This window comes from Alligator mississippiensis, chromosome 1 (assembly GCF_030867095.1).
Source record: "Alligator mississippiensis isolate rAllMis1 chromosome 1, rAllMis1, whole genome shotgun sequence".
Taxonomy (NCBI): domain Eukaryota; kingdom Metazoa; phylum Chordata; order Crocodylia; family Alligatoridae; genus Alligator; species Alligator mississippiensis.
The window spans coordinates 10,857,375-10,874,281 of NC_081824.1; the positions used below are offsets into that span (position 1 = coordinate 10,857,375).

The 16,907-nt window shown below is 42.1% G+C and overlaps 1 protein-coding gene and 1 long non-coding RNA gene across 2 annotated transcripts in view; one reads left to right on the forward strand and one right to left on the reverse strand.

Annotated features, from left to right (window-relative positions):
* Positions 1-13,253, reverse strand: LOC109284100 (uncharacterized). The gene is made up of 2 exons (XR_002091427.2): positions 13,040-13,253; positions 1-2,482 (listed from the first exon to the last, which is right to left on the reverse strand). It is a non-coding gene; the product is annotated as an uncharacterized LOC109284100 (long non-coding RNA).
* The window catches only part of LOC102564018 (cysteine-rich venom protein helothermine), a 21,129-nt gene continuing 13,424 nt past the window's right edge, over positions 9,203-16,907 (forward strand). The window contains exons 1-2 of the mRNA XM_019491335.2: positions 9,203-9,309; positions 15,731-15,792. Coding sequence (XP_019346880.1) covers positions 15,733-15,792 — 60 coding nt within the window. The 5' untranslated portion in view covers positions 9,203-9,309; positions 15,731-15,732. The remainder of the gene's footprint in view (positions 9,310-15,730; positions 15,793-16,907) is intronic.

The window sequence follows — 16,907 nt, forward strand, 5'->3', positions numbered from 1 at the left end:
TGCATTTCAGATTCTTTTATTATTATTGTTCTATGAGATGACTAATGCACTAATAAAAAAGGTAGCATGCCAGCACATACATAATACAAACACGCCAGTATATGAACAATTATATGCTATTTTATTCCTATTCCATTCTATCACAAGTGAAATAAATGCTAACTTTTGACACATCACAAGTGATAACTTGTAATAATATGTATCACATATGATAACATGATCATAGGTACAGTAGACTATAGACAGGTAGGTAGACATCTATTATTGCCTTTATTCACATACATGAATACCTGCATGACCTTGATTTTTCAAATCAGTCTCCTCCCTAGCACTTTCTCCCTACCCCTGAAGGGTTTTAATTATATCCCTTTGCTTCAGTGTGAGGGGAGTAGCTGATCTTTAAGGTGTGTAGCTGTCTCTCATGTCTCCTACTGAAGGTCATCCCAGGCTGTCATTAGGATTAAGTGTCCTTGAGCAAATATCTGTCATAAAAGTTAATCTTTAAGAAATGACTCAAGAGACCAAAGGGACCAAGTTCAATTCTGTTATTGATTATAATCAATTGGCAAAACAAAATCACGTATTTCTAATCCAAAAGGAAGGACACATCAGCAGTAGCTATGGGTTGGAGCCAACTCAACACAGCTTGAGCATATTTATACCCAGCTAGTTTAAAAGAAAAAGACAAATAGCATATTCCATTTATTAATCAAAACCTTACAGACCAGTTTTTACCAGTTTCTTATCTTGTTTTAAAGAAAACATTCTGGAAACCCAGCAAAGCTTAAGGAAGTCTGTACTGAGCAAACCCTGGTACAGGGGGAAGGTGTGATGGGCATTTATGAGGTCATTCATCTTATTCTGTCTTCCCAATATGATGCTAAACATGGTACTAAGGGACATGTATACAGTTTCTCAACATAGGACCATGACATCAAGGTCAGATACATTTTACTTATTTTAAGCAACATGCAGACACACCTAACACTTAGATTATTTTAAATGTAGTTTAAAACCACAAGTGGTCAGATGTACAAGTCAGTTTAAAATAAACTGTCTAGAACATTTCAAAAGCATATCTGGATAATTAGGTGTAAATTTGAACCCATTTGTTGTGAAGCACTTCAATGTTTTATGAGGACACCAGCCCTTCCATGACTCATGTCTGACAAGTCCTCTAGGCATCCCACAATGAAATGCTCTTCAGTCCCACCCTCTACCCCAAGCCTGCATCCTGGTTACCCTGGTACTGCTCACTTCTCAGATAGGTGGGAAGGGTGACCTTGCTTCTGAACAAGAAACAATTAATGGTTAATGGGTCAATTCACTTTGACCAGCATGGATGGATAGCATTCTGTCATATTAAGTACCCATTGTGCAGGTACAGACCACTAAAGACACAGCCACACACCAGCCAGCCTCATAGTAGGAGGTCTGGTGAATTTAAATGAATTAACCAGCTTCCTAAAGAAACTCTTTGGAAAACTGCAGCCTGAGGCAGAGACCTTGGGCAGACCCCAGAATCCCTACACCCCTGGGAATGGAGAAGCAAGGGTTCAGATAGTCCACGGCCCCATCCAGCCAAGCAAAGTCTCCGTAAAACCTTTAGCACTGTACGTATTAGTAACTCTGAACCTCAGCAATTGCAAACCAGCTCCCAATCAGTGACAACCTTGAAACAGTTCAATTGTAATGTGTATCCACACTCCAAAATCGTCATCATGTAGGTATCACCTTAATATAAGTAAGACGATATCTGAGACCGGTTCATGGTTATATAAAGTATAAAACATGCTTGATCTATATTGGTTAACAGTCCTAAGTCAAAATCCATCCTAATTTTATTTTATTTACTTTGTTCTCTCTAAGCAGCTTGGCTAGAAGTAAAATCACCAACTGTTTTTAACAGATCATACCAGTATCATTGAATGGGTCCTTATCACCCTGCATATATAATAATCAGAGATTTTATTAATTTTAGTACACTATTTATTTCTAAAATGAACCTTCTGCCCGGTGAGAGCATATCTGTGACTTCTGCAGTGGGTTTAGGGTCAAAACTAGAGGCTTACAATAATGATCTGCAGGAAGGTAGGGCTAAATTCATGTCTAAAGCCTGGGGTTCAGTTCCTGGTCAATCCACAAACATCCTGTGCATGAGCAAGTCAGTTTTTCTCTGTGTTAGTTCCTCCAATTGTATCCTTGAGATTTTAGTACTTCCTTTTCTCGCAAGGAACTTGTGGAAAATATTGATATCTCTGAGTCACTCCATGGAAAATCCTGCTGGATGGAATCCACCTGATTTTGAGAACAAAGCCATTTTAGGCCTGGTGATTACCTCCATGAAAGACTGCTTGGTAATCCCAGGCACTGATACAAGCCAAGGAGCTGTGGTTGTGAACACTTGGTGAATACTGAGCCACAGAGATTGAATGGGAGGCAGGACTTCATCTGACCCCTTCTTCACCAGTGAGCTGTCAGGCTGGAATAAAAGCAAAGGAAGGAGTCACTCAGCGGCCATAGCAGGATTAGATCTTAAAGCTCTAAAATACCTAAGGACGAATGTTTTGGCCCTGCCCTAAGAGGCAGATGTGCTTGGGCAACTTACCTAGTCTCCTTTCATCTTGCAACATCTATTCTTTCAATTCCTGGCATTACAAGTGACTCTTCTCTCTGCTTATCCTCTGTTGCCCTCTCTCAGCCCTCGGTTGCCCTGTCAAAGGAACAGCTTCACCCTCCATTTCCTACTCACATATTTCTGCTCCTGACTCTGGTTGGCTATCCTTCCCTAAGCTCTCATCACGTGAGGAAGCAGACACACACAACAACTTAACTGTTCCCAAATGTTCCTGACTGGGAAAAAAGTTCACAGTTGTTGTGGGACATGGGTCCACATTCCAAAATGTCACAGACTGGGAACTAGGTTACGGTCATGAGCAGTGTTGTGCCTCTGACACAACAAGGTCGGAGTGAGCACTCAGCCCAGCATGCCTTGCAATGGGCAAGTGGGAAGGTGCTTGCACCCATGTTTTGGAGTTAGCTGTGGCTGTGGCCATTTTCACTACACTGCTTTCCCTTCTCTCCTAAACATGAGCACAATACATTTCAATACTGTGCAACAGGCCAAAGTCTGATGTGTACTTGCCTGGCTCAGCGATGTGGTGAGTGCTTGGATCCAGGGTTTTGGATCCCAAGGGCTGGGGGACCTTATAAGGGTCTGCAGTCAGGTAGGAAGTGAGGACAAAGCTGGTTGTTAGAAAGAGCTTTTGTTGTCCCCCACATAATGTGAAGGAATCGCAACAAAAGGGAAGAAAAATGATGTGCGTGTGTGTGTGTTGAAAGGACAGGGGCAGAGGCAGAGGGGCAGTAGAGCTCTGTCTATACCAGAGTGGTCAGTTGCAGCAGAGGGAAGGAGGCGGTGTGATGCAGCATGGGATACCCGGAGGACTGACCAGACCCACATCACAGAACACTCTATGTCCACATACAGCATTGAATTGGTTCAAAATAGCACTTGATTGTCCACACTCTCATTTGAGCCATTTCAGGAAGCTTTAACCAGTCTATCAGGTTTGTATGCCTGTCCACTTCAGGTTTAAACCCTATTTATGCTGTTATAAATGTTATGTACCTCTGGAGGAAGAACTGCTCATCACAGGGTGGGGGAAAAACCCTCCTCCCCTTCAGGGAATCCCTTTCCCAGGCAACTCATGACTGATTCCTCCAAGGGCCCGGTGAGGCTGTCCTCATCTTCCAAGGCAAGGTGTCTCTCCCCTCAGCAGGGGGGCCTCAGCTGCTTTGGGGCTCTCCTGGCCTCTGTCCCACTCAGGGTCCTGTGCACCATGTCATACACCGTTGGCCCTGCCTTGTGCCAGGGGTTGGAAACCCAAGCTGCCTGGTGTGGTGCCAGAGTCTCGGTTGAGGAGCCAAGTCACCTTGTGCAGCTCCCAGGGTCTCGGTCCCTCTTGAAAGAGCATTGGCTTCTTCAACCCTGGTTCTTTCCTGACCTCACAAGAGATCTAACCTCCATCAACAGCTCTACCATCTTTTTATCAACTGTGATGCAGGTTCCCTTCAATCTGACTCTATCCCTCTCCCACCTCTCTCTTACTGCCGGAAGCAGCACTACTATTATGTGCTCATCATTGTAGTTGTTACTAACATCTGCATAGAAGTTCAAATTTATGATTCAGCAGGGATTTTGCTTCTATATCTGAGATTCCAAAAATGTAATAATAATCCTGAATAATGCATTTGACTTCACATTATATTCCTATACCAAGATCTTGATTTTAGCCACAAGGTAAGAGCTCCATTATGTTCTCAGGCACAGTGAAACCAGAGGGGTGTTATAACTCCATTGCACTACCTTAAGAGTAACCCAGAGAGCTAATATGCCTTGAAAACACCTTCTACAATATAGCTCTTTCTACCTTCCCAAATTCCAAGAAAAGAGATCCCGTAGGGAGACAACAAAGCCGTGGCTCCACGTATTATTTTTCCACCCTGCTCTTGTCCTCTTGCTTGCAGGGCAGAGAAAGTATCTGCATTGGGGATCTGTTCCACTGAAAATCCAAACTCATACAGTGTCTGAAATATAACCACATACAGTGTCTGAAATATAACCATATTCTTCCTTTTCTACCAGCTCTATTGGGTGTATCTACTAACTAGCCTTATATGGAAACATTTCTCTTAGATCTCTTAAGAACTGTTGCCCAACTATTGACCCATTACACTTAGCTGTGCAACTAAGTAAATCCCAGAAAGCTTTAGCTGTTATGAGTTTTTATACCTGCCCCTCCCTATTAATGTAATCACCCTCCAAAATAAAGACAGGATTGCCAAACCTCTTCTTGTTAAATAAATGTATTGCTAATTAAGACATCAGCTTGCTAAATATGTGCCTTGTTTACCCTGCTTCTAAAAAAATCATGCTGGCTTTGAGTCCTTGACTTCAAAAACTTGAAGGACTAGATAAGACATGAGTCTCTTCTATCCATATGGGAGGTGGCTGGAGGAAATATTAGGGTGGGAATGGCATGTTGATAATCATAAAGGGCAGCAGAGTATATCCCTTACCCTCTGCAGTAGAGGATCTTTAAAAGACCTGTGCCTTACAACTGTGTCTCTGATGTACAGCTTAACCTGAGGTTATTCCTATGGCGGTGCAGTTAAGCATCGGTTGCAGCTGGCTGTGGTTAAGATTGCTGTGGTTAAGATCGCAATATGGATCTTAATTTGTAGCTATAATTGAGACCCTGTAAAGCACGGGTTTTTTTTAAAAAAAAAGCCTCTGAGACATGGAGTATCGCTGGTGATCATTAATATACTTTGGCATCTCAGACTTGGCATAATCTCTATCCAGCCTTTGATGTAGAGCCAACTTGACTTTATATATTTTTTTTTCTCTTACAGATAGATCCTAATGATAGGCAGAAAAAGCCCACAACTTTGTTACAGGTTAATGATGAATAACATAATGTCCTCCTTGAATAAGTAAGTCATTGTGGGCCTCTGGAATGTACGGTAAGAATGCAGCTCATTATGTCTAAAACAGCAGGGGTAAGTGTTGCCAGTAAGCCTCGCTGGGCTTTAAAGGGAGAACATTTCCTCACTGGACCATCTGTGTGTTCGGTATTGATCTCTACAGCAGCGTGCAGGCTTTGTTCTGGGCAGAGGGAAATACAATACTGACACCTTATGGCATTCTTATTACTGCAGGGCAATGAAATGTGAAGTATAGTTTGGGCTGTAAACTGCCAGCCATGATCCTTTGTGCTATAGTCTTATACCAAGAGTATCCAGACCCCTCTCTTTAACACACACTTTGTTATGGCATAAAGATGTTGCTGCCAAGCTGTTGAGAAAGAGGTGCACTAGGAATACCCAACTGCTGTCCCATTGCTGTTTGGTCATTTGCAGCTGGTATCTTTTATCTGTAGTAGAGGAGGAACCACAGACCCCAGGATCATAGTATGATAGGATCATAGGAAAGTAGAACTGGAAGAGACCTCATTAGGTCATCTAGTGCAGCCACCTGTTCAAACCAGGATCACCGCAACTAAACCATCCCAGTCAAGCATCTGTCTAACCTGCTCTTGAAAACTTCCAGCAATGGAGATACCATGATTTCTCTATGTAGCCTATTCCAATGTTTGGCTACTCTCATAGTCAAAATGAGAATGAAGTTCTTCCTAGCATCCAACCTCAATTGCCTCTACTGTGGCTTGAGGCCATGGCTCCTAGTCCTGTACCCTATGGCCATGAAGAAAAGATCAGGGGACTTGAATGAGGAAACTAATAACTACGTCTGATTCATTGCGGAAAAAAACCGGGATTCAATATAGCAATACAAAGGAAGACAAGGTACAATGTTTATGCTAGAACCATTATACACATGGGTTCATTATAACCTCCTATATTCTATATGTTTAGCTATATTTTCTTTTAGGTTGGCTTGTAATTATTAGGAATGAAATGACTGAAAACTTAAGTCTAATATTGAATTCTGGTAATGTGGAAAGCAAGCTATTTGAAGCCAACATGCGCATAACTTAATTCACAAGACACACCAATACAAAGATATTTTCTTTCATGAAAGGAAATGTTGCAGAACTAAGGAGTTTACTGAGGATGATGTCACCAGTGGAAGTATCAACATTTGTGAAAGTTTTACAGTTCCAAGAAAGCCTGGAAATCCTAAATGAGGTAACAAGAAATGCCAGGAGACTACAATTCCTTAGAAAAAGAGAAAAAAAAAAACCCTCTGGGACCAGAATTTACCAAAGTAATTTCATGTTCAGCTGATCAAAATTGTGAAGGCAATCATGTTGGCAGCCAAGGAGTTTGGCAAGAGAAACCAAACAGGAATGTGCAATCAGTTAAGACCTACAGAAGTTTAGACAGAGTCCTCTCACATCCGAATGGTACAATGGATTTCCATGCCAAAAAAATTAAGCCGAAAGTATCTAGCTCATCTACACAGCCTGATTGCTGCTGCTGCTGCACGAGCCTGAAATAATCTGAGGAGAAATGAATGTATAATTGCTATCAGAGTTCACCCCAGGTCTACAATAGACAAGGGATTTACTTCAGAATCACATTCCTGGAGCTCAACAAAACTCCTTTCTCTGCCTTCTTCTACCACTGAGTCCACAGGAACTAAAAGTAAGGATTGGGAGAAATCCATCAAAACCCACATCTATTGGACTTCCCATTTCTGACAAATGGAAATGTTATGACAACACAACTGTTTCACAGGAAAATTCCTAGCCCCCTCAGCTAGCAATGCTATTTAAAGCCGTATTCCATCACATGCAAAGCACATATCATTGTGTTCTTGGAAGCTCTTTTTTAAAAATGTCAATAAAATATTCATTTAAAAGAAAAGTATGATTAAGGCAACATCCAGGTTGGTCCCTTCAAAATTTGCAATTTAGGCGCTATAATGCCCAAAAATAATTACCGGCTCCTGAAGGAAGATAAAAAATAGGACTGGAGGAAGATAAAAAATAGGACCACATTAGGTACCAACATGGAAAGTTAGGGACTTCCAACAGGATATTCAGGGACTGAGGGTGGTGAGCAGGGAGCTAACTAGAGGTAGTCAATAGAGGTAGTCAATAGGAAGCATTAAGCACAGGGATGTTTCAGGTGCTCACACTCCTCAATCAAGTTGGCTCCTTTAACTCCCAGTCTAGAGTATGGAGTTTTCTTCTGCGGATAAGTGCATACGTCACCTGGTCCAGGTGACCTGGTCCAGGATGGAGTCAGACTTCTGTTCTGGTCCCAATGCTGTATCCAATAACTATCCCATGCAAAAAGTATAAGCAATGCTAATAATGGGAAGACCCTCTTCTTCCTCCTCTGACTCAATAAAGATGTGGATTTAGGCAATAAATCCCATGGTTTCCAATGAAGAATCCCATGGTACAGAAATATCCAACCCAGGGTTGTACAAATACTGCCTGACAGCAGAAGAGGGGAAGGAGTCCAGCCCCCCAAACCCTCAGAGGCTTCTATACTCCCTACTGACCAGCCAGTGTGTCTCCTAGTATAATGTGCTGACTAGCTGCTGCGAACACTGATCAAAAAGCTCTTACATGTCTCCATACAATTTATAGACAACCAGGACTCAGTTGCTTTTAATTCCATTTATGGGATCACATGTAAAAATGTTAGGAATGACAGTGCACAGCAGAACTATAACTGGGCACCATTTAAAATCTGTACCTAAAAAACTCAAGTCCTCTTAACTCCCATTTAGGTACCTAGTTTAGCAACCTAAATTCTACCCTACCTTGTTTGTGCCCCACAATTGCCCCAGTTTCATTTATATCAAAGCCCCTTTACTCTGCTTTGGGGTTTACACTAGACAAGTGATGTGAAGTGATAGGGTGACCATATTTACCTGGTCTCAAACATGAAATTGTCTTTCCCTGCTCTCCATATCCCCCCCCCCCCCCCCACACACACACAATCATACACACACAACTGGATCTGAGGTCCAGTATCAGCTAAGCATGCCAGAAAACAGAACTCAGGGAGGGGAAACATTCCCAATTTTGCTGCAGCAGTCCCATTTTAAACACATTCTGGGCTAAACACTAAAAATAGGACAGAATGGTCATTTGACTAGACCAATGGGACACCTGGGGAGGTGTTTAAATGGGACATTCCCAGCAAAAGTGGGATGTATGATCATCCTATGAAGAGACTGTACAGTGTCCAGCAAATTCAGGTATATAACCTTTCCAAGGAAGAGACAGAGAGACTCTTAGTTATGCTACTGTGGTTTTGGCAAAAAAACCCAAAACCAACAACCACCCACTTTGTTGACCATCTAAATTGATTTGTCCTGTTGCCAATCAAGATAAGAGCAATTAAGCCTTCTGGGTAATCTCATGTTTCAGTTCTCAGTAAGAAGACTTCGTGACTTGAGTTCATATGGTTCTTATTGGGTGGGAAATTAGCGTGTAATGAACAATACATTTTCAAAAGAAAACAAAACACAACAGTACAGATTAATTTTGAAGGAAAAGATATCTTACATCTGCCAAGATATGCAATAGCAGTAAATACACATTCAACACAAGCAACCAACCCGATTTTGGAAAAATTCATGACAAATCAAGCTATCTAGCCAGTCACAATCAGAATGTGATAATACCTGGTTGTGACATTGAATCACTCTGTCAAACCAGGAAGCAGGTGAGCTATATATCATGCTCCAGTAAAGAAACCAATTCACTTTCACAAGCATCTGAAAGACGCAGAAGATATCTCCTACATTCCAGAAAAGCAAAGGTAATGATTATATGCATTCATTTGTTTCTTTACATATGGTGACTTATTTGGGAATCTGCTATTTATTGAACTAGCAGGACAATTACTAAAATATACTGTCCTGATGGTATTTATGGAATGGGGCTCACATAGTGAAACAGCACAGAGACATGGAAAGAAATAAGATACGTATTGCAATTTATATTCCCTGTAGGTATAACAGTAGGACTTCCTCAGTAGGTGTAAGCATCTTACGATCATGCAATGTCGCCAGCCAGCATTGGGAACCCAGTGATGACTTTGCAGCTCTCATAAAACATGAACAAAATGCACGATATTTTCCTTAGTTTATTTCAGAATTAATATTGTCACTCTCCTGAGCAAGCTTTCTCAGCCGTATTATTTTCACAAATGAGTTGTGTAAAATTTCAACAGTTTCAGGTTGCTTTAATATGAAGCTTGCCAAATAATTTGTTTTGGATGCAAAAGTCAGGAGTATGTGAAAAGAGCTCATGGCTGCTTCTAGGACAGCTGAACATGTTCTCTGCACCTTACAATTTAAATGTTGTTGTTTTTTTTTCAACAAAATATGAATATATCATTGCTTGATATATCTGTGGGCAGCTTAAAACTGACCAAAAAACCCAATTAATTTCCCAATTCAAATTGAATGGGGAAAATTATGTTTAAAGTCACTAAGTGCTTCTTTTTCAGGTATAATATAAAGAAAGTCATTACATCTGGAAAGAGAAAGGAAACTGTAGGGCCTTGTTACACATTAGGCTGTGATCTGCACAAAAGTTGATGGGAGTTAGTGCTAGCTTGAATTCTGGAGCAGTCACACCCTTAGCCTAGAAATGGTCTCTGCTCTCCCCCTCTTGCACAGCTGTGACTCGTCGCTAAGAGGCCTGGTGAGCAGGGGCAGGACTAGGAGCTGGAGCTGCAAGTTTGCACTAGAGGGTTGGTAAGCCAGAGAAGGCTACTATCCCTGCTCCAGGGGTGGGTGTGTGAGAGATCCTGAGATATTGGAGAGCTTCATCAGGGTGGCACATCTGTTGGGAGTGGCTGCATCCTCATGGAACAGGAGCTGGGTGGTACAGATCAGAGATAATCCTGCCCTGGAGTGGCGTAACTTTGAGCTGCATAATGAGTACTTAAACCACTTTAAGATGTTACTGTGTGGACAATCCAGGGGTTAAGAGCTCCAGGAGCTGCCCAAAATTACTGTGTAACAACGCTCTTAGAAAAAAAAGAGTGAGTAGGAAGTTTATAGTAAGTAGTACAAACCCATTAGTGTGCATTACCTGGAAACAACGTGTATCTAGAGATCAGAACTGGACTAAGGAAAAGTTATATATTTGAGAACTGTGGACCAAATACTTAGGTAGTATATGTAGATATAGTTGTATTGACTGTAGTGGAGCTTCACCAGTTCAAACTAGTTGAATACATAGTTCATTGTAATACATAGTTCATTCACCAGTTGAATACATAGTTCATAGTCTGCCATGCGCTGGCAAAAGACACAGCTGCTAGTTATACTGCATGAATTTATATGTGTCCAAATTCTTTCTCTGTAAAATACTTTTGGGTCTTTCTTTGAAAAAAAATAGAGGGCTAAACTATTCATTCATTGAGTTGTCAACTTTCTTAACAGTTCTCACACCTGCCTTGTACATTAACTGGCAGGAAGCATTTTATTTACCCTAAGAGTAGAACAGGCAGGAATAATGATGGCAGGACACAGAATAGACCTAATCTTTAGCCAGTTCTAATGCACAGAGCACCAGTTGGGCATTGGAAATTGCCAGTTGCGTTCAGTGAGGTATACACAATGTTGTAAGGAGCATGGACCCTGCTTCAACAGCAGCAAACGTGGTCTCTTCTTCTCCTCTCTTGCCAATTAACCTGATCTCTTTGAAAATGACTTATGTAAACTCCTTCTTAGTGGGTAGCTATACAGAGTCACTGATGCATAATAAGCAAATGTCAGCAAACTCTATGACCATTTACCTAGGAATAAATTAAAATGAGCACTCTCCTCCTGTCTTTCAAAATCAAACATAAACCTAAGCTAATAATTTGCAGAACTGAATTCCAGCAGAACTGAATTCCAGCCCAGGCATGTGTCCAAGGCAGTTAAACCAGATACTGACAGCCAAAATCTATAAGCTCATGCAAACCAACATGGCAAAATGAGAGGATCCTAATATACCAAGTCCTGGGCCTTCCACAGATTAAAAAAAGCAAACAAAAAGCATGTATTTAGCCCCTTGCATTGCTCCAAGAACTGAATGGAAATCCAAACATCTAAGGCCTTGAAATGGTAAGTGGAAAAAAGCCACCGCAGACTCAGATCAGCAGCATTCAGTTCAGTTCAAAATCAGGAGAAGCATTACCCACACTTCCCTCTGGGAAGGTATAGACATACACCTCTTCCTTTCCAGAACAATGACATAGCTACTAGGGCTGTGCAAAGCTTCAGTCCCTGATTCAATTTGGTGGAGATTCAGCCCAGTTCAGTGGCCAAATTGATTTTGAGATTTGGAAAGCTTCAGCGATTTGGACACATACACAGCTTTAAATGTTTTTTCTACATACCTCAAGGTACCAGGCAACTTGTAAATGCTTGATGCTGGGGCAGGTGGAGAGTCCCACAGGAGAGTGGGGGGCTCCCCAGCATGCTCGGCAGCAGAACCAGAAGTGGACCAGAAGCACTTCCAGTCCACTTCTGGGTTCACGGGGGAGCATGTAGGGCCCCCCATGCCACACCACACCAATTCTGTGACTGGTGCCTTTTGGGCCTGGGGGGGCACCCAGGGTCCCCCTACGGCTAATTGCTGAGCTGAGGCATGCAGGAGGGCCCCTAAGTGTGCTCCCCAGCAGACCCAGAAGTGGACTGGAAGTACTACTAGCGTACTTCTGTGTTTGTCACCGAGCACGCAGAGGCCTCCCAATGCTCCTGTGGGACACTCCATCAGCCCCAGCATTGCAGCATTCACAAGCCATCCCTGGTACCTCAAGGTATGTAGAAAAAACATTTAAAGCAGTGTTTATGTCCAAATCACTGAATTCTGAATCATTGAATTATGTCCAATTGCTGAACTCTCCGAATCAGCATTGAATCTTCATATTTGGATTCGGCCGAATGGAATCAGGGACAGTGATCCAAATTAATGAATCAGATTACTGTCCATGATTTGAGCTGAATCTAAATCCAAATCAAATAGTGCCCATTTCATACATTCCTTATAGCTACCAGGCTACAGGACAGGCAAGCTGAGAATGCTCTCCATACTTCCTGTTAAAACTGGGCCACTATGCAGCTAAAGCATGTGGGAATTGCTCAGCCAGGAAAAGAACAAATAAGAAAAAGCATGCCCCAGTGTTTACAGTGCCTCCTTCTAGGAGAGGGTGGTCCTAGTCTCTGCTGCCAAGGTTATTTCAGCATTTCAACAAATGATTCTGTAATGTAACATGCACGGACTGGTGGGAGTGGTGGGTCATTTAGATCTCTAAACCTAGGTGTTAGTCACCTCTAAAGGTCCAGAGAGACATTCAGGTCCTTGCTCTAACTCATGGCGTTTTACATAAAGTGTCATGCCTTAGAGCCCTACCACCCACCCCCAAAAGATGTTTGTCTGTTAGGTTGGAGTGGTAGTGGGTCAAACCTGCCTGCACTGCCCCACCATCCCCCAGCCAGCAGGATTGAGCCTGCCTGCACCGCTGCTCTACCCACCCCCACTCTCACCTGTCCCGCTCAGTGCTGCTCACTTCCCTCTATCTGCTTTGTCCGGTCTGATTTGAAGGTGGGTAGGGGTCAAATGGATCTGCCCCTCCTCATGGGCTCAGCCCAGCTCCCCCCAAAGACCTCTGTTCCACTCCTCCCTGTCCAGCTCCAGCTAGGCAGCAAACCCCAACCAGTATCTCAGAGTTCCTACCTCCTGCTACCTCCCTCTCCTCCAATATCAGCCCAACCCAATGTGTGAAATATTAACTCTAGGGAACACAAGTTCCCTAAGGCAGTCTGAAACAGTGTGCCTTTTATTTAACACCTCTTTTTAGGTGGCTTAGTTTTTTGCACAACTTTAAAAAATGTTCTGCAACCATGCATATGTGTTACAGCAAGGCTGTAGAGTGCTTTAAGGGGCCAGATCACACAAAAAAAAAAAAATGTAACTTGTATAAGCACCTTAAGACTCTTGTATTAATTGTACATGAATCCTAGTTGCCTGAGTCATACTGAATTGCTGTCCAGAACCAGATACCCAGAATTTAGGCTGGGTAATTTCTAAAACAAGGGTCATACTAGGCAGTTTAAGTCCTGGGCTACAAATCTAAGTTAATTTGGTGACTCCATTTATGATAGCATACTTGCCTAGATACTTTAATTTGCTGCTCAAAACCAATCTGAGTTGATCTCTTAGCTACTGAAGTTCCATCTTGGTTCTGTTAAGATTCAGGTTGGTTCTGGGCAGCACCTGATTCTCCAGAGAAAGCTAATCTTTTAGATGTGCTCCAAGTGCACCTAATTTTACTTGCACTGACAGTACTGAGTCCAGCTCAGACATGCAGCAGGCCATCTTTTACATAATTGTGCATCATTGTGACCCAGGATCTAGGTCCTCTTCAGCTTGAGGGTATTGTAATTCATATTTTCCTAGTTCCTAGAAGAATAGGTACCTAGGATCCCATAGCCTTTAAACTATGTAGGACCCCCCCTCCCCCCGTGTCATTCTGGGGGCGGGGGGTTCCTACACACCTCCTGTTGCAGATTGGGCTTCTGTGCAGGCAAGAATTCAAGAGTGGTGGGGCTAGAAAGAAATATGTGAGAGGGGGTATGACCCTATAGACCAGGGCTGAGCATGTGCCCCTGGAAGGGTTCCAGCACTGCTACCAGGATTGCTTATGCATTTTATAAGAGTCACTGGATAAAAATAGAGATCTATGGAAGCAGAAGCCAAAACCCAGGTCTTCTCCTTCCAACTGTGCTTAGCATTTCCTCTTGGCTATTTCTACTTGTCTCTGTGTTTGGATGGTCCTCCTTTGGTTGGACTCCTTCCAAGAGTCTGCAAATTGGTCAGCAGGGGAGCAGCAATTAACACAGACAATACTCCCCCATCACTAAAATTTTGTAACTGGGAAGAGCCTTGTGGACTGGAGAACATGGCACTGCATGCTTGATCAAGTGCAAAGGGTGGTGCGGGGCTGATCTGGGTGAGCAGGGTGTTGCAGGGCCTGATCTCAGCTGGCAAAGCCAGACCAAAACTTTGCAGGGCCAGAATGGGATGCACAGGGCCAGCCAGCTGTGATGCAGGCCCAAACCAGGTGCACAGGGCTGGGCAGAGTCAGTACTAGTCCAATCTAGATCTGTAGGGCCAAGCAGGGTTGCTGTGGGACCCAAATCTGGTCTCCTGGAGCCAGCTGAAGCCACATGGGACCCTATCCAAACTTGTGAAGCCAGGGAGAAGCAGTGTAGGGCCTGATCCCAGTATGGAGAGCCATCAGAGGCAGCACAGGGCCTGATTCTGATGCCTATGGCCTGATCCAGCCTATAGACTGCCCTCCAGGCCACTCACCTGTCCCACAGGCCCAAAAGATTGAGCACCACTAATCTTGGCCACCAACAAATTTAATATTCTTTAGAGGGGAGGCACAGAAAGTGAGAATCTTCCCTCCTAAGTTTGCTTCTGGGAGGTTATGCACAACTCCTTGCTCATGATTGTATCTATAATCTCTGACCAGTCATAATTCTTAATTTCCCCTTACATACAAATTGCCACTTCTCTTCTTTCAGTTATAAACTAAACAAACCCTAAGGGCAAAATTCAAACTAATTTTGCACTGGCTGTAACACAGAAGCCTGGAATCATCAGCAGAAAGTCTGCTGGGAAGGCAGTTATGGTAGAACAACATGACTTTAGCTTTCCCTCCATGCTGGGATAGATATAATGGGCAAGTACAGTCCAATAAGTGGCCTAGAAGCTGGTGTTGGCAAAGGCAAGCATTGGCTGTGCCAGTTCAGTTAATGTTTTCATCAGTTTTCCTCATCAGAAAGTTTTTATGAATAAGAAAAAACTAGAATTGGCATCTCATAATGAAAGCTGCAAGACAAGATGGCAGCATTAATGATAGCAGTTTTCCCTCCAGGAAGTATCCTCTAGAGGACTTCCTGTGTAAAGAGAAACCGATACCCAGAGTACATCCAGGCCAACGTGTTTAACCCTGGCCTAAAGAAAAAAATATAGTAATGTCAAGCCATATACAGAGAAGAACCATGGGACATTGTTTGTAGTAGCAAAAGAAAAAAAAAATGGGGATACTTTCTAACTAGCTGCTTGGAAAAAAATCATGGAAATATACCTGTGTTATAATACATGTTGAACTAAATCAAAGCTACCAATAGAATAGATAACTAAATACATTGTTCTTCACTTTTCAGAGATGCTGCTGCTCGCTACGTTCCTGTGCCTTGCAGCCGTGCTGCAGCAATCTTCTGGAGAGGTAGGACCCTCATTCTGTATACCTAGATTTAGTCAATGAATGCGGAACCCAAGACAAAACATTTCCTTTCAGTTTGAGTAATTTTAAGTGTAATACTAACCTTAAATGAGATCCGAATGTTATCTTCACACCAAAAGTCATTTGTAATATAAATTATAGTTATTTTTCTCAAGAATGTGCAACCAAAACATTATAGACATACAAAAAACTAGAACTCTTGGTTTCAAAATGATACCTTTTATTAGACCAACTGGAAAATGGCAAGAAAACTGTCCTTTTCTGCAACCAAAACATTGCAATTGTTTGGATTTTTTGTTGTTGTTACAAACAAATTGGCAAACCTGGTGTGAATTAACTCGGTTTCAACCTCACCAAACCTGAATTTTCGGTAGAAAGATTTCTGGCTGACAAAGTGACACCAAATGTATATAGCTTAGGTGGGTCAGTGAGGTTCTCCGCATAACTGTCATTAAATGTTGTATCTTCTCCAAGCATCTCCTGTGTTTTTCTATTTGGAAGTCTCATCCGTGAAAATGGAGCCTTTGATTTATTTAGACTTAAATAATAATGAAAAAGGAAAATGACCAAGTTTCATGGATGTTGGTGACCCAACCTATAATTAAGTTCTATATATTTCCAAGAATTCATTAAAATAATGTTTAACATCTGCAAGCAGCCTAATATAGTAAGCTGGTTTTCAGTGTTATTGTAGTTTTTACCCTATATTTTGTATAATATAAAAAGGGACTACATTTTCCACCTGATTTTAATGATGGTCTTAATATTTTGGTGCCAGTTAAGTCAGGCCACAGTTAAGTCTATGCCATCAGAAGGGTTATGTGTTATTCATATGTTCCACTCAGTTTTCATCATGTAAAAAGCAATGATCAGGACAAAGAAATAGAAAACAAGGGGCTAACTGTTCTGTTCAATGTAAAGGTAAAATTGACTTTTTCAAGAAGTTAAGGACGAGCAGTCAAGTCTGAATATAGACATTGTGTTTGTATTAATATACAAAATAACTATGTTATGGAACTTCACAAGGCACAGTAGCAAATGTAAAAGGAAAAAAAAATAAAGTTTCTGACTAAAGCTGGATGAATTTTTTTACATCG